Consider the following 23,712-nt stretch of genomic DNA (forward strand, 5'->3'; position numbering starts at 1 on the left):
AAATACACAATACAAAGGCATTTCAAAAACGACTTCAATGAATCAGTAGTTTAAAAAGTATTTTTAAAACTGACTTCAGTTTTCACTTTAACCAGGGGTGGGGGAACTCCAGGCCTGAGTGCAGGTGTCCTGAATTGCATGGCTAAATTACTCAGCATGTCTTGTTCCCCAGAGGCCTGGTAATGAACTAAGATCTAAAGATCTAAAACCAGAAGGACACCAGCCCTCGAGGCCTGGAGTTCCCCGCTTTATACCAGATTTACGAACAGACACACTTTCACTTAATGTGTGGTATGTGAATCATCAATTACCTGGTCCCAGCCCCACAGGCGTGGCCTGGGAAGAGGATATTTCAGGAGGTCCAGTGCAGTCTCTCTGATCACATGTGGGTTTAGAAGTCTGAACTTACTGGCTTTAAGAGGGATTCTATCTGGAACCTTCTGCCAGAAAAAGAACCAATCCCACAGAGGCTGCAACACAAAGCACAAACTGTTGGTTTCTCAACAGCTCAGAACACTGACTCACAAGAAAACAGCAGTGAGATCTGAGACTGTGTCACACTTTCACGTAGAAGATGATACTGAGGAATTCACAAGTTGACAATGACTTATGGAGCTAGCAACGGAGACGTTACATAATCCAAGAGATCCATGTGATTAAACCACAGGTAGGGGAGGAATTCCTGGAAGCACACTTCAGCCAGACGTCTCACATATAATGTCTGATAAGAGCTTTTCTGATCTTTAAAAATGTCTCTCGTGCTTAGAGGCTATTTGTACTGCACATGATTTTTATTTTTATCTAATACTTTTTCTAATTTATTTTCTTCAAAGCTTGCTTTTATATTAAAATATGAGAATTGATTTCTAATCTTCACCTTACAGACAATCCCAAACTGTGCTATTACAGTGCTGCTACTATTTCCATTCAGTTTAACAGGATCATTCTAACATCTAACTGCATTTAAACATCTCAGTGTTTTTGACTCAGTGCAGCCATCATTATATTTATAAGTAGTCAGATTTTCCATATTTATCTGTTTCTCCAGGGTGTATTCTCCAAGATGGCATATTCTTAAATAATATAGCTTTAATCCAAGAACACGAGCTGATTTATTCGTGTGAAGGTGGGTTGCTGGTTAGTTTGATCAGATGAATTCAGCAGTGCTACTCACCACAGAGAGCTTGTTGATCATAGCAGAGCTCCAGCTGATGTCTCCGCTTTTATACACCACCGTCACAAACAGAGTGTCTGGGTCTGTGTCAGCCCAGCTAAGAGGCGTGCCCTCCGGGTAACTCATCCTGATGGTGGTTCGATTCCCAACGTCAATGCTGAACTTTCCCAGTGGACCTCTGTTTAACCTGAGGGACAAAGAGCCAAAAGCCGAATGACTTTCTATAGTAATATTAGTATGAAATCAAGAAACACCCCACGATATGATCCATCCATTCGCTTCCGCTTATCCTTTTCAGGGTCGCGGGGGTGCTGGAGCCTATCCCAGCTGTCATAGGGCGAGAGGTGGGGTACACCCTGGACTGGTCACCAGTCTGTCCAAGGGCCAACACACAGAGACAGACAACCACTGGCGCTCACATTCACACCTATGGGCAATTTGGATTAATCAATTAACCTATCCCCACCAACTGCATGTCTTTGGACTGTGGGAGGAAGCCAGAGTACCCGGAGGGAACCCACGCAAACACGGGGAGAACATGCACGCTCCACACAGAAAGCCCCCGGCCTGATGGTGGAACTGAACTCAGGACCTTCTTGCTGTGCGGCAACAGTGCTAACCACCGTGCTGCCCCCCACGATATGATATTAATCCAATATTTCACTCACGTTGCGATATTATTGCATTTTTTAACAATTTACAATCCACTGCTATCAGCCTGTGAATCTGTTGGTAATTACATGCAATACGTCTCTGCAGCCACTAACTGATAAACTGTCAAAGATCACATATCTGCTGCTGTCTTCATGGAAAGAAAGTCACATCTAACTATTACATTTGCACTCAGTAACCGTCCTGTTCTATAGGAATATTACCCGAATACAACAATAATTTGTTTAGTTAAATATCGATATTTGGTGTTACTGCCACCTCAAACATTGCAATACTATGCTGTATCGATTTTTTTTTACCTGGTCAAACATGCATTCAATATGGTCAGGTAGGCTGTTTATTTTGTTCAGGTTTACTCATCAAGCAACAATTCTGACCTGATAATGGTGTCAAAGCGGTCAATCACCGGGCCAAGCTCCAAGCCTTTGAGAATGCCTCCGTTTCCCATGACCAAACAGCGCTGACATTTCCCTGCAGCCTTCTCAGGCTGTGGTGAGTCTGAGGCTGGTAGCTGCAGAGAGAAATTCACACTATTACATCTGTGCTCTGAAAAAGACTGATGCACAGGCGCACAAGTCCGTGGCTTACCACTGACTTGTGGTATATACGTGCATTCAGCTGCAGTGGTATATGTTCTGCATAGTGTAAACCAGGGGTGTCGAACTCCAGGCCTCGAGGGCCGGTGTCCTGCAGGTTTTAGATCTCACCCTGGGTCAACACACCTGAGTCACCTGATTAGTTCATTACCAGGCTTCTGGAGAACTTCAACACATGTTGAGGAAGTAATTTAGCCATTTAAATCAGCTGTGTTGGATCAAGGACACATCTAAAACCTGCAGGACACCGGCCCTCGAGGCCTGGAGTTCGACACCTGTGGTGTAAATGGAACACAAAAAAATAAGAGGAACACTTTCTAGCAAGAGTACGTCAAGTCAAGTGACGTCATTTAAACTTTTGGGGATACTGATGTGATCAGTGAAGCAGCAGAGGGGGTTGTTAATTACTTTCAGCTGCTCTTAATGAAATTAACAACAGGTGCTCCAGGGGAACAAAAAGACAACCGCAGGAGCAAGAGTGGTTCCACAGGTGGAGGCGCTCACATGTTTTCCCTCCTTATCTCTTCTCACTAGTTAGCTAGTTTTGCATTTGGATAAGATCAGTTTCAGGACACCAGCCATTGTCTCACTGCATGCAAGCACGTTGGGGCCATGCAAACTACTGAGGATCATTTTGAGTTGCTTAGCTGCTGCATCTTTTTTTTCACTTTCATTTTTGGGTGTGTCTTTGAATTCAGCCCTCTGTAGGTTGATCATTTTCATCCCCCACCCTACTGAGAAGTGTTTATTATTTTTTGAGCAGTGGAAATCACTCAGATACTGAAGGATCTTAACCCCCCCGCCCAAAAAACAAAAAAAACAAAAAAACCTGCATTCACCAGTTTTTGCAGTTCTGCTACTTTGCTCTGAAGACCTCTGAACCCAAACGGCGGGGGATACAAGAAAAGGTCATCGTTCAGCGGTTCATCTTTCCACAGGAAGGGCTGGACATTGTGACTGGAAGCAGGGAGATGAGTTAACAAGCTCTGTCTGGTGTTGCCAGGGCGACACTGACTCTCTAAGACTCTCTGCACATATTCATGCACCAGCTGCAGGAAGAAGAAAGGAAAGCCAGTGTTGGGAAGGTTACTTTTAAAATGTATTCCACTACAGATTACAGATTACATGCCCCAAAATGTATTTTGTAACGCATTCAGTTACGTTACTCAATGAGAGTAACGTATTCTGAATACTTTGGATTACTTAATATATTATCATGCTTTTTTACAACTACATGAATGTACTATTGCTGTGTGATTTATTACTATTACTGAAGGTTACTCTCCATACCAACACCAACTAGATGTTTAAATCTTAATATAAATGAATAACAGTAGGTGGACATTAGGTAAGGCTGCACTTTTTGCAGCGATCTCGTATAGAAAACTATTCGGCGCGTATATAAAACAGGTCCGCGGCTCTGAACTGTAGTAAAGGGACCTCTGGCTAATACGTCGGGTTCGTGTCGGGCTCATAGCTGAAAACTAGCTTTACTTTGTTGTCTGGGTCAAATTTGCTAGCGAGAGACAGAGAGAGGCGTTGAAAGGCTGCTCCAACGTAACTTATTGTTTCAGAGGAAAACAGGAACACTGTGTACAGTTGAGTCTTAACAGCTTACTTACAACTGGGCTACACTGGGCTGCATTCTTTAGGGCGATGCCTGTAACTCTCTGCCTTCATAATTTTGAATAACAATTAAAAAAAATATTTCTTCACATCTTTCTGTGGGCCGCAGTAGACGTGACATGGGCCGTGAGATTGTGACACAGGCATTAGAGCCTCTTAATGCGTGTTTTGTTTGGATTTCCACCGGCGTGGAATTACCAAAAATAAGAGAGATCATAGCCGAACATATGAAACAGGAAAAGACCGCTGTGTAATCCATTTATTTCAACAAAGTAACTGTATTCTGAATACCACATTTTTAAACGGTAACTGTAACAGAATACAGTTAGTCATATTTCGTATTTTAAATACGTAACGGCAGACCGTTTTCATCTTAGAAAATAAAATAATGTCAAAAAGGGAATGAAAGTTTAACTGATTGAAAGACATATGGATCTGATAGATGGGATTATGTAAAAAGCTGAATACAACACAACAAGCTGTCTGCACACCAAGTAAAAAGTGTAATGCAGCACTTCACATCCGGGGCGCTTATCTAATTTCATGACCTGGCTCAGGTTTATAAAAAAAACAAAGCGGCTTCAAACGCCACGTCTTCTGTTACAGAGGCTCGTTCTCTTGTGGTTTTTGCATCTATATCAGAACAACAGCGCAGACACACAGGACAGTGTCAGCTCAGTTTCAGGGCCAGTTAATGAAACGATGAACAACTAGATCAGGTTTAATGTGTAAAAAAAACTGGCACCATTAGCTCACGTTACGGCTGCAGTTATCGATTATTTTCAAAATTGAGTAATCAATTAATTATTCCATTGATTAATCGAGCAATAGGTTAAGAAATACTTGTGTTATTATTGAGAAAATGCAAAATATGTAAAAAAAACCCTCAAACAAAGTCAAAGGTCAAATAAGATCTATCCAAATCTAAACTATATTAGTGTTTTTGCACTGCTGCTTTACAGGATACAGACAATGCTGGACAACACCTCCCACCCACTCCATGACGTGCTGGCCAGTCACAGGAGCGCGCACTGAGACTATTCATATTACCACTGAATAACACAGAAATCATCTTTCTGTACAACTTCTCCATTTAATGTACAGTTGCACCCTTTCCATGCTCTATAGTGAAAATAACATAAGTTTTACCAGTTAGAGTAAAGAAAAGAAAAAAGAAAAAAAAGAAAAAAAAAAAGAAAAATAATTTTATATATATATATATATATATATATATATATATATATATATATATATATATATATATATATAATTATTTTAGGGGTGCAACGATACTCTATCGATATTGAACCGTTCGATACAGTGCTTTCGGTTCGGTACGCATATGTATCGAACAATACAACATTTATTTTATCAACTTTCCTTCTTACGATGTTGTCTGTGTTGAGCGCTCAGTGGATCTGCGCTCGACAGTGCAGCCTAGGCGGAGTAGTCGAACACAGATTCACTGAGCGCAGGGCAAGCTAGCGAGACAGAAGTTAAGCTCTCCTTGCAACATGGCAAATTGAACCTCCCCCACCCTCATTCAGATCTGGCGTTTGGAACTATTTTGGTTTTCACGTGACGTATGACCCTGAAGGTAAGCGCGTCATGGACTAAAGTAAAACAGTATGTTGGATGTGCCAAGCAATGCTCAATTACATGGGTGGGAACTAGTGTGTTAGCGCAGTTAGCGTGTTAACGTGTTGGCCGTCCAGCCCCAGGCACGGGGCAATCCGCGGTATCTCGTTAACTGAGATTTGTTGTGGCGTTAACGTCATTTCAGCGAGATTAACGCTGACAGCACTAGTGGGAACACAACGAATATGACTGCACATTTACTCCGACATCATCCTAGTGCAAAGACAAGTGGAAGCAGACAAAAACAACAAGCATGCATGCTACAAACTTTACCCAGGTCATTTAGACAGCTGTTAGCACATGATTCTCCTTATGGGGACCTGATATGTTTAATATGCTGCTGAGAATATAGCGGTTCGAAAAAATATCGAACCGCGACGCCAAAGTATCGAACCGAACCGTGAATTTTGTGTATCGTTGCACCCCTAATAAATATATAGATACACAAAATTCACGGTTCGGTTCGATACTTTGGCGTCACGGTTCGATATTTTTTCGATACAAAAAAAATGTTCATGCCTTTTTAATTTGTCATTTATTAAAATTATAAATATATATTTTAACTCAAAAGTACAGTTTTTAAATTTAATGTTGCTGAAACAAAAAAGTAATAAAAAATAAATAAATATATCTCAGGGCTCGCAAAATTTCAAAATCCCTGGTAGCCCTTCGGGCAGGGACTCTTCAGTTTTTGGTAGCCCAAAATAAATTTAAGTAGCCCGAATAAAAAAGAGAGCAATTTTTTGATTAATGTTTTGTTTCCTTTACAATATTATACTTTAATGTATAATATTGTAAAGGAAACAAAACATTAATCAAAAAATTGTTGAAAAACAAATTACAACATTGTATAAAAATTACAATCATCAACTCAAATACTTGGTTGTAATTGAACAGAAATTTCTATGAACTTGTAAGAACTGTGTAGGACATGAATCAGTCTGTGTCAGATCCTGAATTTGAAATTTCCACTGAAGTCACGGGTAAGAGGCAAGTGGAACCAAGATCTAGGACATTTGCTTTTTGAAGTTTGCAAAGACTGCTAAATTGTGCCAGTGGTAGTTCACTCTTTGCAACATAGTACGCTGTTTTAAGCTGATTTTCAGGTTTATTTTTAGGATGTTATTTGCAATTGGTGTTTGTTCTGGGAAAGATATTGCAGACTGAGCAATAATGCATTTCTTGCATTTCTCATGGGTTCTAATGGGGGCCTTTCTTAAAATGACTGGTCCCAGTAACAAAAGCGCTTGTCGACTCAGAAATCGATGGAAAACCAACAACACACCCGGCAGAACATTATGTTATTTACACGGGTGCACATAAGTGGTCCGCATGTGCGCATTCGCTGTCAAAATAAAAGACGCGCACCAGATAAGAAGTTGCAACGCACGTTTGCGTCCATATAAAAAGCACTGTTTTTGTCCGTTAGAGTGGGATTTTCACGGCACATTCCGCACCACATCTCTGTGCGTTCATCATTTGTTTGAAGCCAGCTCACCTCCTGCAACCACTTTTCCGAGAATATGTGCTTCTTTTGTGGTTCTGACTCCTGCTGACATTTCTTTGGAGGTGGAGGAACAAGTAATTGCTTAAAGGAGCTTCTTCAACATCTTTAAGAGTTCTAAACAAATGTCTGTCCTCCTCCAGAAAATCTTATGTACGCAAACACGCGTTGCAACTTCTTATCTTGTGCGCGTTTTTTATTTTGACAGCGAATGCGCACCTGCGGACCACTTATGTGCAGCCCTGGTTATTTAGCTCGTCATATTGCAGCCACAGAAATTATTTTGTCCATGAAACCATAAAGCTGCACTTTCTTTTTGCCTTATAGTCTGATTTGTCATAACTTCTCCGTTTTGTGGTAAGCTTTTCTTTGGCTGTCACTTCTTCACCCTGACCTGTCTTATTTGGCTCAGCAGAACTAAAATATATATCCTGCTGCTTTTACACACGCACTCACATAACGCTCAGCGATTCTCTGCGCGATCAACCTCTCACATGTTTAAGCTTGCTGTGGGAGATTTCACTTGTCATGTTTGCATAGTAAGCTAACGATTGAAAAGACGATGTCAGAGGAATTGATGCGCAAATTATCATCACTCACCAATCAGTGCTGTCGCTCTCTATACACAGTTCGTGCGATTGCAAAGTGAAAGCAAAAAACAAGCGCAAATTCAAACGCGATTTCAATATGTCACATATTGACAGTGGCTCGCCGATGCCAATGACATAATTACCCAGCTACATTTCTGAAAGAATGCAAAAGCATATTTTTCCTTCCTACGATAGCCGACGGGCAGGGCAGAGATAGATTTTGGTAGCCCGACTGGAAAAATCGCTAGCCCCAGGACGTCGGGCTAGCGATATTGCGAGCCCTGTATCTGATTGAGGAATCACTCATCTTTGGAAAAGAGAGTTTATTACAGAGAAATGGCTCTTTCCAAAATAAAAGCTATACTATCCGCTTCTTCTGGGCTATATTCTCAGCAGCATATTAAACATATCAGGTCCCCATAAGGAGATTCATGTGCTAACGGCTGTCTAAATGACTCGGGTAAAGTTTGTAGCATGCTTGTTGTTTTTGTCTGCTTCCACTTGTCTTTGCACTAGGATGATGTTGGAGTAAATGTGCAGTCATATTTGTTGTGTTCCCACTAGTGCTGTCAGCGTTAATCTCGTTGAAATGACGTTAACGCCACAACACGGCAAATCTCCGTTAACGAGATACCGCGGATTGCCCCGTGCGTGGGGCTGGACGGCCAACACGTTAACGAGCTAACTGCGCTAACACACTAGCTCCCACCCATGTAATTGAGCATTGCGTGGCACATCCAACATACTGTTTTACTTTAGTCCATGACGCGCTTACCTTCAGGGTCATACGTCACATGAAAACCAAAACAGTTCCAAACGCCAGATCTGAAAGAGGGTGGGGGATGTCCATGTTGTAAGGAGAGCTTAACTTCTGTCTCGCTAGCTTGCGCTGTGCTCAGTGAATCTGTGTTTGACTACTCCACCTAGGCTGCACTGTCGAGCGCAGATCCACTGAGTACTCAACACAGACAGCATCGTCAGAAGGAAGAGTGCAGGGCAAGCTAGCGAGACAGAAGTTAAGCTCTCCTTGCAACATGGCAAATTGGACCTCCCCCACCCTCATTCAGATCTGGCGTTTGGAATTATTTTGGTTTTCATGTGACGTATGACCCTGAAGGTAAGCACGTCATGGACTAAAGTAAAACAGTATGTTGGATGTGCCAAGCAATGCTCAATTACATGGGTGGGAACTAGTGTGTTAGCGCAGTTAGCTCGTTAACGTGTTGGCCGTCTAGCCCCATGCACGGGGCGATCGGCGGTAGCTCGTTAACGGAGATTTGCCGTGTTGTGGCGTTAAGGTCATTTCAACGAGATTAACGCTGACAGCACTAGTGGGAACACAACGAATATGACTGCACATTTACACCGACATCATCCTAGTGCAAAGACAAGTGGAAGCAGACAAAAACAACAAGCATGCATGCTACAAACTTTACCCGAGTCATTTAGACAGCTGTTAGCACATGATTCTCCTTATGGGGACCTGATATGTTTAATATGCTGCTGAGAATATAGCCCAGAAGAAGCGGATAGTATAGCTTTTATTTTGGAAAGAGCCATTTCTCTGTAATAAACTCTCTTTTCCAAAAATGAGTGATTCCTCAATCAGATACAGGGCTCGCAATATCGCTAGCCCGACGCTAGCAATTTTTCCAGTCGGGCTACCAAAATCTATCTCTGCCCTGCCCGTCGGGCTATCGTAGGAAGGAAAAATATATGTCAATGCTTTTGCATTCTTTCAGAAATGTAGCTGGGTAATTATGTCATTGGCATCGGTGAGCCACTGTCAATATGTGACATATTGAAATCGCGTTTGAATTTGTGCTTGCTTTTTGCTTTCACTTTGCAATCGCACGAACTGTGTATAGAGAGCGACAGCACTGATTGGTGAGTGATGATAATTTGCGCACCAATTCCTCTGACATCGTCTTTTCAATCGTTAGCTTACTATGCAAACATGACAAGTGAAATCTCCCGCAGCAAGCTTAAACATGTGAGAGGTTGATCGCGCAGAGAATCGCTGAGCTTATGTGAGTGCGTGTGTAAAAGCAGCAGGATATATATTTTAGTTCTGCTGAGCCAAATAAGACAGGTCAGGGTGAAGAAGTGACAGCCAAAGAAAAGCTTACCACAAAACGGAGAAGTTATGACAAATCAGACTATGAGGCAAAAAGAAAGTGCAGCTTTATGGTTTCATGGACAAAAGAATTTCTGTGGCTGCAATATGACGAGCTAAATAACCAGGGCTGCACATAAGTGGTCCGCAGGTGCACATTCGCTGTCAAAATAAAAAACACGCACAAGGGTTAGGGTTAAATTTAAAAACTGTACTTTTGAGTTAAAATATATATTTATAATTTTAACAAATGACAAATTAAAAAGGCATGAACATTTTTTTGTATCGGAAAAATATCGAACCGTGACACCAAAGTATCGAACCGAACCGTGAATTTTGTGTATCGTTGCACCCCTAATATATATACACACACACACACACACACTATATCAGTTATGCTACCAATCTCAGATTTGTACTCCACTGTAGACACTATTGGTTTGAGACAGGATGTATGTAAACGTCTGACTTAAGAAGGAAGGAAGGGCAGAGTGCTGCACATGTTGAACTCTTGCAGACCTTTACCCCATCACGATTCTTCACTTCTGAATACAGATAAGTCACTAAACCCACACCATGGACACTCTGCTCTACTGTGCTCTCACCTTTCTATGTGCAGGGTTGATGACCCACTCTGCAGGTTTGATTGGTCCTGTGCTCAGCAGTTGCATAGAGACCAACACCAGGCCGAGGAAAACCACGACAGCTGCTGCCAACACACGTCTGAACACACACACACAGAAAGCACACAGGGCAAACATGACCAGAAATTTAGTTCATTTTATTATAACCCCTTTCATTGAGCTGGCCGCAATTCAATGAGTGCTTTGCAGAAAACAGACAATGTAACAACAAACTCGAGATTAAAAACAAAAAAGCAAAATAAAAGAGGTGAATACGACAGGGCTTGTAAAATGAATACATACATAATTTATTTATAATTTATGAACAAATTTTAAATATTTATTATTTATAATTTGTTCGTGCTAAAAATAGACTTGAAGAAATAAAAAATGGTATTGTGCAAAAAAAAGAAAGCTACATGAGGAAGTAAGTAATTTTCATGGACTTAAACTGTTGGAAATAAATGTGTAAAATTACAGGAAGTATTGTGGATTTTGTTTTTTGTTTAAACTGTAGTCAAAACAGAAATTCTTCTGTCATTTAATTGTTTATTTCTTGATTACTTTGTGTAATATGAACGTCCATAAAGGATCAGTGGGATCAGTTTTTATCAGTAGGAAAAGCTGTAAAACTTGACAATACATAGTCCAAAATGTCTGCTTGTGCCCGTTTCTGCTGAGCAGCAGATCAAACAAGTTAATAATAATAAATGTCTTCAAGCCTGTGAGACTCGACACTGAGCCACAGCTCTGTGGTACATGCACACACTTCTGCACCTCTGCTGTTCAAAGACACTTTGTAACTAGAAAAATGTGCATTTCCTGCGAAAATGCAGTGTGGATGCTTTAAAATAAACGACTACAGTCTGATTCAGTTTTTTTCTGAATCGAAACTGTTCACTTGTCTGACTGTTTCATTTCCCCATCCTACATCAGCTATTCTGGTTAAACTGTGTGGTTTAAGAGTCACAGCACACTATCTGAGAACAGTAAGGCAAATATTGCAAACATTTGGCAGACTAGCAGCCACTGCGAGAGGACAGATCTGAGCAGATAACTCCAAGCCACAAACTGTTGTTCAGTATTCAACAGGCTGAAGAAGCAGGTTAAGCTAATAGTCTGAGTTTGTTACATCAAATGATAGTCAGTTTATTCATTTCCTGATTGATAAAGTTGAGCACAGGGCTCATACGACTTTTCAGGGTCAAAGTCAAGCACTTTTAAGCACTTACAAGGTCTATTTTCAAGCTTTTCCGGCACATTATCAAAAAAAGAATGCATGATTGCATCACCTCAGTAAGACTAAAACAAATCATCTTAGGTTGACTTAAATGTCCTTTGTTCCCTTTTTGTTAAAACAGAGAAAAACACACCACACAAAAATACTGCAAAAGCAAAGGGCTGCCTTATATGCATATAGTGTATAAACTGAAAACACACATTTCACTTAAAAATTAAGATGTGAAAATGTGAACAAATCAACCTGTAAGAGATATTCATCTCCCCTTGAAAATAAACAAGCCCACAAAACAAGAAAACTGCACCAAACACCACAAAATAACCCACAGGAAGTCTTCTCATCAGATATTGATGCTTCTTTCCTATATGACACACAAAATAGGAGACAGATGTTTGTTAGTGGGTTTTTTTAAAGTTTATTCCCAATAAAACTAACAGTGTTTGACTACACTGCTGTCTGTATTATTAAATTATCACCTTTAAAGTGTTTGTGCTGAAAACATCATGTACAGTGAGACAGGCATGGACTACAGCACTGACTGGGAGAGGCTGTGAACAGATGACAGACTCAGTTCAATTCAACATATAAGACTTTAAGAATGCACAAGCATCTATCTAAAATCTGTTTATTTAGTCTATCATCTGTGATATCATTATGTACAGTTATAATGTATTGTATCATCTCCCTTAAATAAACAGGCAGCCTTAAAGTATGAAACATTCATGAACGAAACACAAACATGTGTCTACTGTCTCAGTGGCTGACAGTGTCCACAGGCCTCAGTGTGAGCTTGAAGCCGTTATATTGTTTAAGTTGTTTCATGTGTCGGTGCTCACGATAAACCGATTTTGAAAGTCGGGGAACATCGTTAGAACAAAAAAGTGTCTATTATTTGTGCCCATATGGATCAGTCATATTACCATTATTACCAAAGCCACCAAGTTAATACTTGAAAAAGCTGCATATTCCATAAATATTCCATTAATAATAATAATAACTTTATGTATAAAGCACTTTCAAACAAAGTGCTGTACAGCTATTTGAAAATAAAGAGATAAATGAATAAAAGCAATACAAGTTAAAAAACACAATAACAGTTAAAAACGATAAAAATGTCAAAGACTAAATGGCAGAGAATGGAGACATGTAGGATAGGGTGAACAAGTGGGTCTTCTCCCAATAGTCTTTTTTCTGGCTCTAGGAACTTTTAACAGGCCAGAGTCCTGAGATCGGAGAGCACGGGATGGAACATAAAGGTGTAAAAGGTCGGAGAGGTATGAAGGTGCCAAACCATTTAAAGCATGGGTCGCCAATCCCAGTCCATGAGGGCCGGTGTCCCTGCAGGTTTAAGATCTCACCCTGGGTCAACACACCTGAATCACATGATTAGTTCATTACCAGGCCTCTGGAGAACTTCAAGACATGCTGAGAAGGTAATTTATCCATTTAAATCAGGTGTGATGGATCAAGGACACATATAAAACCTGCAGGGACACCGGCCCTCGTGGACTGGGATTGGGGACCCCTGATTTAAAGCCTTGTAGGTGAGCAGCAGGACCTTAAAATCTGCTCGAACCTGACAAGCTAGCCAATGAAGGGATTTCAGTACAGGACTAATGTGCTCACATTTTCCAGTTTTAGTTAAAATGCAAGCAGCTGCATTGTGCACCATCTGTAAACCTCTAAAACTTTTCTTTGGCAGCCCACAAAGGAGAGCGTTACAATAATCGATATGTGAAAACACGAATGCATGAAGAAGAACCTCTGCAGTGTTTCAAGTTATTGTCAGGATATTATTGACGAGACATGACAAAGACGTGCAAAATGCAAAATGTGCCAATATAGTATAATTTAGGTGTTCAGAGCTATGTGACTGAGTGCGCAAATAAGCATGTTGTTCCCAGGTCCAGTTTGTAGTGCATTTGTGGGGTTTTTTTTGTTGTTTTTGAGTCCTTTGATGAGTATTGTAGGTGTCTGTAGAGGTGTATGTGTATATCAGTCCTTCTGTGGTAGTGAGTTAAGGGCCCTGCCTGCTTGGGGGAAGAAGCTCTTGCTCTGGTCGTCACGGTTTTAATGCTGCAAAATCCTCTGCCAGATGGAAGGAGGGAGAACAGTGCATGTGAGGGGTGGAGAGTGTCCTTCACTATGTATCAGGAGAGGTCAGCTGATATGTGCACACCAGGAACTTCACACTAATGACCATCTCAGCAGCAGATCCATTGATGTGCAGTGGGGTGTGGGCCATTGAGCTCTTCCTGAAGTTAACAACCATCTCTTTAGTCTTCTGAACATTTAGAGACAGGCTGTTATTCTGACACCAGTCCACCAGGTGTTGTACCTCCTCTCTGTATTCAGACTCATCGTTGTTGGTGATGAGACCCACCACTGTTGTGTCATCTGCAAACTTGATGATGTGATTTGAGCTGTACTGTGCAGTACAGTCATGTGTTAGCAGGGTGAACAGCAGTGGGCTAAAGCTGCAGGTCATCAGCATAACAATGAAAGGTTACATTAAAAGAATGCAAAAGAAGACCAAGAGGCAGCAAATACAGCGAGAACAGCAGTGGGCCAAGTACAGAGCCCTGAGGGACCCCGTGCCCCACCGCACAGAAAATCCCTGATAACGACTGTGTTTAGACTGTTCCTTCCCATTCTATGCAAGGCCACCTGGGTTGGCTGGAAGACTGTTTACTTAGCCTAGCAGGGCGAAGGACACTGTCTCAGCTGAACTCTGGAAACACACACACATACATATACACTGATATGCACACACTCACCCCCCCTCCCTTTCCAAACGCCTTCGACGCTTATTCCCTTCCGATGCAGACGGTGGATCAAGGAGACCAGCGCACAGGCTGCAGGCCCGGATGTACTGTCTAAATCGGCTGTCTCTCACCCTTTACTGCCATTACCCTGCCATTTACCCTGTTGCTTGTCATGTGTTTCTTTGGTGTATTAAGAGTTTTTTTTCATGTGCTATGTGCAGAGGTGTTTTTTCTGTTCTCAAACTGATCTCCCTGTTGGAGCTCAGTCTGGGGGGAGTTATTTTTTTTTTCTCTTTATCTTTCCTCATGTGGTGCATTTTCCACTGTTATACCTCTCTGACCTGTCTTCCCCATGTGATGTTTGTGTAATGTATGTATGGTCAGAAGGGTAGGTCGGCGCTGGCAAAGGTCGGCAGCCTTAACCCAATTTCCTTCGAGGTCAACCTTCAGGATCAATAAAGTTTTATTGAATTGAATTGGTCTAAAACCAGACTGAAATGCTTCAAACAGATTGTTAATTGACAGATGCTCAGTGAGCTGCTTGAAAACCACTTTTTCAAAGATCTTGGACAAAAAAAGACAGATGTGAGATGGGTCCATAGTTTACAACCATGTCAACATCCAGAACAAGCTTTTTCAAGATTGGCACTACCACAGCTGTTGCAACATGGCATTTGGGTCTTCAAACTAAAACAGGAAAACAGGAACATAAATAGTGCATCATTGCCAGACCTGGCCCACATCTGGTTGACATACACCCTGCCATGACACCAGTCAGTCACAAGTGCCAGCTTAATACCATAATCGGGCCAGATATGGCATACCACCGCATAGACCAGACCTTCCCAAAGTGTGGGGGGCGCAGAGCCATTGCAGGGGGGGCGCGGTATGAAAAGGGGGGGAAAAAACAAAACGCTTGGACACTGCTAGCACGGGGTGCCCACACAAACGCAAAGCAGGAGATGAAGCATCGCTGAATAAGTTTCCAAACCAACTTCATTCTAAGCCAAAGACTAGAAAATATGGTGAAGCAAATCTTCCCTTTGGTTTCACCTGCACAAGTGCCGAGGTACGTCTCCCTGCAGAATTGCTTTTCCCTGCGTCGGGAGCAGCGTTGGGCTGTTTAAATCACGGACAAACAGGATCCCACAGTTGTTTATGTTTTTAAACCCATTTTGCACAGAGAGCATTTTTTGAAAAATGTATTTATAGCAATGTTGAACATTATTACACAGGAAAAAAACAACTACATGTAAAATAATCACACCGTAACGCCTCGTCCACGCGTAAACGCAAAAAAGGTGTCATGGTCTCCGTGCCTGCCCGGCCAGCCCCACAAGGCTACATGTGTTGTTTGGTTTTCTCTCTCTCTCTCTGCCTGGTTGGACTCACTGCAGGCTCCCGCCCTTGGCCCACACACCTGACAACCATCAGCTGTCATCACCTGGAGCACTATTTGAGGCTGGAACACAGCTCCTCTCGTCGCTGGATGATTGTACTACAGACGTTAGTGATCCTCCCAGCTCCTGTGAACCTGTGCTTTAGTATTCTTGTGATTTGTGATTCTGCTACAGACTTTTCTTCCTGGACCTATGACCTCCCTGCTGTGTGAGCGTGTGTGAGTTTGGGCAAGAAGACGTGAGCGAGTGTAAGAGAGCTTCCCCGTGATTCCCTGGAGTTTGGATTTTCCCTTCACTGTATATATTGTGCACTGGTGCTGTAAATAAACTGTTTTTGGAGATGTCAAACAGCTCTGCTCTTGAGTTTCTACTACCAGTTTGTGACAAAAGGAGTTTTAAAAAAGCTCCGTTTTCGGTGATTCGAAACGCTGTTTACGTGTGGACGAAAGGCCCAAACGCATAGAAACAGCTGCGTTTTCAAAAAAATACCCATATAGGTGTGGATGCAGCGTAAAAGAGTTAGTTTATTTCCTTACTAGCTGTAATTTATTGCAGATTACTTGTTTAGTTGTTCACTAAATGCTTGAGGTGTGAAATAAACAGCAATGGAGCAAAATATGGGTGTGTGTGGTTGGAGGATGTGTTTGTGCGTACGCGCGTGCGCACGGGCGCGAACATTTTTCTTGTAAAACAAAGGCGGGCCCGGCAAAAAAAGTTTGGGAACCACTGGCATAGACCGTGCCATCTATGCCAAGCCTGGCCCATATGTGGCTGACGTACCACTTACCATGCCAGAAGTCAACCAGCAGTGCCGGCTTGACACCAGATGTAGCGACAGACCTGCTTGCTATGTGGGTCAGTGGTTCGACCTAGAACTGGATCCACCTGAAGGTTCAAAAGGCTTGGCACACCACCCCCAGGTCAGAGTACACTTGCAAGTCAGGATGGATATGAAATTTAAAAGGTTCATAAACTGGATCAGACCCGGTTCAAGTTCAACTCCAGCTCATTTCTCGCCGTATACTAACTGGATATGTTTTCCATTCACGGTGGCTTATTTTATCGCAACACGATCTGTAACCATTACTGATGACAAGTCATCATCCCAAAGCTACACTGAAATATTTAAAATCCAGCTTATCCATCTTACAATATGTTTGCCTTTACATTCAATACAGACTCAGAAATATGTCAGTAACAGTAACTGTTCAGTAACATTTACTGACACTGAATTCTGACTCTAGGTTAGGTTAACATCTCTGCCACAGCTGTAACAGAGCCAGCATCTATCAGTGAAGGCTGATGTTAAAATAAAATATTAAGGAACAGTTATTCTGTAAATCACATTCATCATTTTCTATCCAGTAATGGCAGAAATAGTGAGTTTCTCTATAAAGGAGCAGGACTGTTAAAGTCCATTGGTATTTAAATGTTGAGGGCAGATCCGCCTGGTGTCTGTTTAATAGGGATGAGTACCGGTATCCGGTGCCATTATGGCAGACCGAAACCAGACTGAAAAGCAGCGCACATTTCGGTGCTTTATTTCTGTGCTTTTTTTCCTGAGATGTCACACACTTTGGATTCTAGCCAATCATTTTACCTTTGCGAGCATAGTAGGCGGGCCCAGGTACGTACGTTCTTTTAGAGCAGAGCTACAGATTAAAAATGCCCAAGGCAAAGTGGTCAAAGTTTGGCTGTACTTCACAGCAAAAGATGCAAACTCAGCAGCCTGCAACAAGTGCTGTAAGCTGATACTGTACAAAGGAGGTAACACCTCGAATCTGATGAAACACCAGGTGGCTTATAGCATTTTGTTAAAAGCCGAGAAATGCGCCGTATTTGATAGCTTGCTCCGAGCCCTCACACGGAGTACATCTACTGCGGGTGGGTTGCCTGTTATCGGACCCGGAGCAACATCCCCAAAGACCCCGAAGAGGAGAGTCCTGGCCCCTAGCCCTGCCAGTGTAGCAGAAATGATGACGGATGATGATGGCAGCAGCAGCCGTTCTTCTCTGCATGAGTAGCTTAATGTTGTTCGTGTGTAGTTTACATTGAGTAGGCTAACCACGTTATTAAATTAATGCACGTAAGGTGAACTAGCAAACACCGTCTTCTTGTTTGATGGCAGATACTCCCTTCACCCTGGCCAAAAAGGCTAAAATGACCAAAGAAAAAGTGGAAAACAGCTAAACATGAGAGGTTTTTGGACAAAGTTTGTGTTTTTTCCCCATTGATCAAGCACTGCTTCCAGCCAAGAGTGATACCATAAATCCCCTATAGCTGCAGAAAAGGCTAATATTGTTGTCTTTTTACAAAAAAAACCCAGCTGAACATGAGAGGTTTTTGGACCAATTTTGTGTTCTCCATTCTTTAAGCACCGGTTCGAGCACCGGTTCAAGCACCGTTTAAGCACCGGCACCATTTCAAAAGTACCGGTTTGGTACTGGTATCGGATAAAACCTAAATGATACCCATCCCTACCGTTGATGCCTGGTGAACTAGAATAACAGGTCCATCAGTCAGTTAGCTCAGTTTCACTTTTGATGGCAGAAACTTCAGGACATGAGCACACAAGTATAAGAAATATGCAGCAGGGCTATAAATCGAGCTTCACAAGACGGCTGTGGAAAGGAAGAACTGGCAAACACGAGAGGACCTGACTACCACTGCTCACCCACCAGGTGCTGTGCATGTCACAACTATCACAACCATGGGTCATTTAAATAATTACCTTTTTTTTATTTATTTATTTATTAACCTTTATTTAACCAGGAAGATCCCATTGAGATTAAAAACCTCTTTTTCAAGGGAGACCTGGCCAAGATAGGCAGCAGCAGATGTCTCACAGTTACAGAAATTACTCAAACACAGGCAGCAACAACACACATGCAACAATAAGTGAAAGAATACAAATAAAATAAAATTCAATAAAATTCAAATAAAATAAAAAGTCAGTTAAAATGACAATCAATCTAATTGAAACAGTTGCATGTTATGGACTTGGCCTCAAGGATTTGTAGTTTAGATTTAAAATCACTTAATGAAATGAATTCAGTCATTTTCCATTCCTTCTGCAGTTTGTTCCAGGCCGAGGGTGCTAAATGGACAAAAGCTCTTTTACCAAGTTCAGTTCGGGCAAATGGAACAGAAAGCAACAAGTAACCATGCGGACGAAGAGAATACCGACCAGCATGTTTCATTACAAGCAGGGAACATATATAAGAAGGCAGCAACCCAAGTATCGCCTTATATATAAAACTGTATAAATGAGAGTTCCTCCGACTTACCAAAGCAGGCCATCCTACCTGAGAGTATAACTCACAGTGGTGAGTCTGAAATTTACAGTTAGTGATGAACCTCAGACAAGCATGATACACAGAATCAACCATTCGAAGACATTGAGCAGAAGCATTCATATATAGAATATCACCATAATCCAGCACAGGCAAGAATGTTGCAGCAACAAGCCGCTTCTTTGTATTAAAAGAGAAACACAACTTATTTTGAAAATAAAATCTCAGTTTTAACTTCAGGTTTTTCACAAGATTCTCTACATGTGGTTTGAAGGTAAGCGAGTCATCAATTAAGATTCCCAGATATTTATAGGTGTGAACCAACTCTATTTTATTACCTTCAAGAGTGGTTACTGATGGGATTGTTTGGGCTCGTCTCCTTGATTTAGAAAACAACATGAGCTTTGTTTTGTCTGCGTTGAGAACAAGTTTAAGCTGATGTAATGAGTGCTGGACAGCAGAAAAGGCTTTCTGCAAGGAGTCGATGGCTTGGACAAGAGTTGAACCACAGCTGTAAATAACTGTATCATCAGCATAGAAGTGCAAGTTTGCATCTGGCACATGTAGACTAAGATTGTTTACGTAAATGATAAATAGAAGGGGACCTAATACAGAACCCTGTGGCACTCCGCTGTGCACTGTAACAAAGTCAGAACATAGACCGTCAGATTTAATGCACTGAGTCCTGTTACTGAGGTAGTTTGAGAACCATGCCACTGCTCTCTCAGAGAGTCCTGACTGGAAGAGTCTAAGTTTTAAAATACAATGATCAACAGTGTCAAATGCTTTTGACAAATCAATAAAAAGGGATGCACAGTGTTGTTTTTTATCAAGTGCAATAGTAATATCATTTACCACTCTAATTTCAGCTGTGATAGTACTGTGATTCTTCCTAAAGCCTGATTGATATTCAGATAAAATGGCATTGATGTGCAAAAACTCCTTTAACTGCTCACACACAAGAGCTTCAAGAACTTTGGCCAGCACAGATAGATTAGATATTGGTCTGTAATTAGTTAACACTGCTGGGTCGCCCCCTTTTATACTAGAAGTGGCACTGAAGTGGAATAGTATGTGCCACCATCAGCTAATTGTTGAAGAAAATGCAAGACTTCCACAACCTGCCTCCACTTACAAAAACCAAGGTGTTCTCCTTCCATCCTGTGAAGGATTCTCTTTTACTAGAAAGCACTGTGTCCTTTCAAACAGCAGAGGTAAACCAGGAACCACTTGAGGCGATCAGGCTTCTGACTACACTCTTCATGTGATTTACATGCAAAGATGGCAAAGTAATGAAGAAAGAATAGTAATGAATGAAGTAATGTAGTAATAATGTGTCTAGTAATAAAGAACTTACAGCTTCAGATAGGTTAGAACGTTGCATGCAGACTGAGAAAAAATTAGAACAAGCTGTGCCTGTTTTCTGCAAGTTTCAACTGGGACTCTGCCTACATACGTGTAAGCAGTTTGGAATGACATGTGATTAATATCAGAATGAGTGGGAGCTTCTTCTTAAGTATGACACAGACATAGTTCGTCTCCATGGCGTCAAATGATCTGTTTGAACTTTCATTTTATTGCTTTCTTTTGTTAATGTCCACAAAAGCCACAGCCACTGAAAACCAAATCATTTAACATGAATGAGGAAAGTGCTGCTATTCTGTCAGATTCATGTCTAACTATGGGCAAAGCATGTCGGGATGTTGAATAGTTGAATAGTTAATTGCGTATTAAAATTGACATTTTTTAACTTAAATTTGTCATTTCTTAAAATGTAAAGGGATTTACAAAAAACAAAACTGAATTAAAAACATATTTTTGAATTCTGCATTAAAAAACTGATTTTTAAAAATACAATTTAAAAAGTCAAATAAATAAACAATACCTTCTTTTTTTTCTTTTCCACCAATCCTTTTCAATTTCATTTCGATGTCTTTTTGCATATTTTATTTCACAACTCATTATTAAATTACAAAATATTGTATTTATTAGGGGTGCAACGGTACACAAAATTCACGGTTCGGTTCGGTTCGATACTTTGGTGTCACGGTTCGATATTTTTTCGATACAAAAAAAATGTTCATGCCTTTTTAATTTGTCATTTATTAAAATTATAAATATATATTTTAACTCAAAAGTACAGTTTTTAAATTTAACCCTAACCCTTGTGCGCATTTTTTATTTTGACAGCGAAAGCGCACCTGCGGACCACTTATGTGCAGCCCTGGTTATTTAGCTCATCATATTGCAGCCACAGAAATTATTTTGTCCATGAAACCATAAAGCTGCACTTTCTTTTTGCCTTATAGTCTGATTTGTCATAACTTTTCCGTTTTGTGGTAAGCTTTTCTTTGGCTGTCACTTCTTCACCCTGACCTGTCTTATTTGGCTCAGCAGAACTAAAATATATATCCTGCTGCTTTTACACAGGCACTCACATAAGCTCAGCGATTCTCTGCGCGATCAACCTCTCACATGTTTAAGCTTGCTGTGGGAGATTTCACTTGTCATGTTTGCATAGTAAGCTAACGATTGAAAAGACGATGTCAGAGGAATTGATGCGCAAATTATCATCACTCACCAATCAGTGCTGTCGCTCTCTATACACAGTTCGTGCGATTGCAAAGTGAAAGCAAAAAACAAGCGCAAATTCAAACGCGATTTCAATATGTCACATATTGACAGTGGCTCGCCGATGCCAATGACATAATTACCCAGCTACATTTCCGAAAGAATGCAAAAGCATTGACATATATTTTTCCTTCCTACGATAGCCCGACGGGCAGGGCAGAGATAGATTTTGGTAGCCCAACTGGAAAAATCGCTAGCCCCAGGACGTCGGGCTAGCGATATTGCGAGCCCTGTATCTGATTGAGGAATCACTCATCTTTGGAAAAGAGAGTTTATTACAGAGAAATGGCTCTTTCCAAAATAAAAGCTATACTATCCGCTTCTTCTGGGCTATATTCTCAGCAGCATAAGGAGAATCATGTGCTAACAGCTGTCTAAATGACTCGGCTAAAGTTAGTAGCATGCTTGTTGTTTTTGTCTTTGCACTAGGATGATGTCGGCGTAAATGTGCAGTCATATTCGTTGTGTTCCCACTAGTGCTTTCAGGTTAATCTCGTTGAAATGACCTTAACGCCACAACACGGCAAATCTCCGTTAACGAGCTACCGCCGATCGCTCCGTGCATGGGGCTGGACGGCCAACACGTTAACGAGCTAACTGCGCTAACACACTAGTTCCCACCCATGTAATTGAGCATTGCATGGCACATCCAACATACTGTTTTACTTTAGTCCATGACTCGCTTACCTTCAGGGTCATACGTCACATGAAAACCAAAATAATTCCAAACGCCAGATCTGAATGAGGGTGGGGGAGGTCCATGTTGCAAGGAGAGCTTAACTTCTGTCTCGCTAGCTTGCCCTGCGCTCTTCCTTCTGACGATGCTGTCTGTGTTGAGTACTCAGTGGATCTGCGCTCGACAGTGCAGCCTAGGCGGAGTAGTCGAACGCAGATTCACTGAGCGCTCAACACAGACAGCATCGTCAGAAGGAAAGTTGATAAAATAAATTACAAATGTTGTATTGTTCGATACATATGCGTACCAAACCGAAAGCACTGTATCGAACGGTTCAATATCGATACGAATATCGTTGCACCCCTAGTATTTATATATGGAGGACTTTCCTGGTCCTCCATATATAACCACCAAAATCATTGCAAGTCTTCTGTGTTCTGAATATCACCTGTGTGCTGCCCAGCGTATCTGAAGCCTCATGCTGGTCTCTCTGTTCTGGGACGTCTTCTGGTCTCTGCTGTAGACTGAAGCCCTCTGACTGTCAGGAGTCCTGACCTGCACACACAGGCATGGCCATTACCAAACATTGAAAACAGTGGATGTTCTATGCATGACTCGAGGTTTTGGTCACTTAAAAATACTCAGGTTTCCTGCACACAGACTTTACTGAGCATCTTCCTCAGCTCATTCCAGTATGAAGGTCACCATATGAGATGAATTAATTAGTGGACAAACACAGCTTTTATTTTGAAAGTTTAGTCACTAGAGCCCAGTATTGGCTATTTGCAGATATTTTGGTGTCTGCATTTATTGGGGGTCATATAATTAAAATTTAAGAAAGGAAAGAGGAGAAACACACTTCAACTATGAGTGCTAATGTTGCTGAATGCCCTCTGACTAGGGCTGCTCAATTAATCGAATTTTAATCACGATTACGATCTGGGCTTTCAACGATCATTAAAAATGACTGAGCCGATTATTAGCCCCTCCCTCATTTATCCGCGACACCTTAAAGGCCGGTCCGTAAAAATATTGTCGGGCATAAACCGGTCCGTGGCGCAAAAAAGGTTGGAGACCGCTGATTAAGAGGACCCGAGGGAAGCTCGGAAAGCTAAGCAGAAGTTATTTGGAGAGGAGAGTGACTGCTGTTGGTTGAAAAGAGAGGTTA

General features: G+C 41.5%; 1 protein-coding gene across 3 annotated transcripts in view; it reads right to left on the reverse strand.

The window, feature by feature from the left end:
• The window catches only part of st3gal5 (ST3 beta-galactoside alpha-2,3-sialyltransferase 5), a 30,572-nt gene that overhangs the window by 1,685 nt on the left and 5,175 nt on the right, over positions 1-23,712 (reverse strand). Inside the window, exons 2-7 of one of the 3 annotated variants that reach the window (XM_085419309.1) lie at positions 22,993-23,099; positions 10,522-10,639; positions 3,282-3,491; positions 2,224-2,357; positions 1,175-1,361; positions 312-470 (exon numbers count right to left, since the gene is read on the reverse strand). In XM_085419309.1, coding sequence (XP_085275435.1) covers positions 312-470; positions 1,175-1,361; positions 2,224-2,357; positions 3,282-3,491; positions 10,522-10,639; positions 22,993-23,024 — 840 coding nt within the window. In that variant the 5' untranslated portion in view covers positions 23,025-23,099. The remainder of the gene's footprint in view (positions 1-311; positions 471-1,174; positions 1,362-2,223; positions 2,358-3,281; positions 3,492-10,521; positions 10,640-22,992; positions 23,100-23,712) is intronic. The other 2 variants (XM_085419327.1, XM_085419318.1) reach the window with 2 other exon arrangements.

This window comes from Rhamphochromis longiceps, linkage group LG2 (genome assembly GCF_057381845.1).
Source record: "Rhamphochromis longiceps isolate RC_006_pf linkage group LG2, R_longiceps_female_GT1.1, whole genome shotgun sequence".
Taxonomy (NCBI): domain Eukaryota; kingdom Metazoa; phylum Chordata; class Actinopteri; order Cichliformes; family Cichlidae; genus Rhamphochromis; species Rhamphochromis longiceps.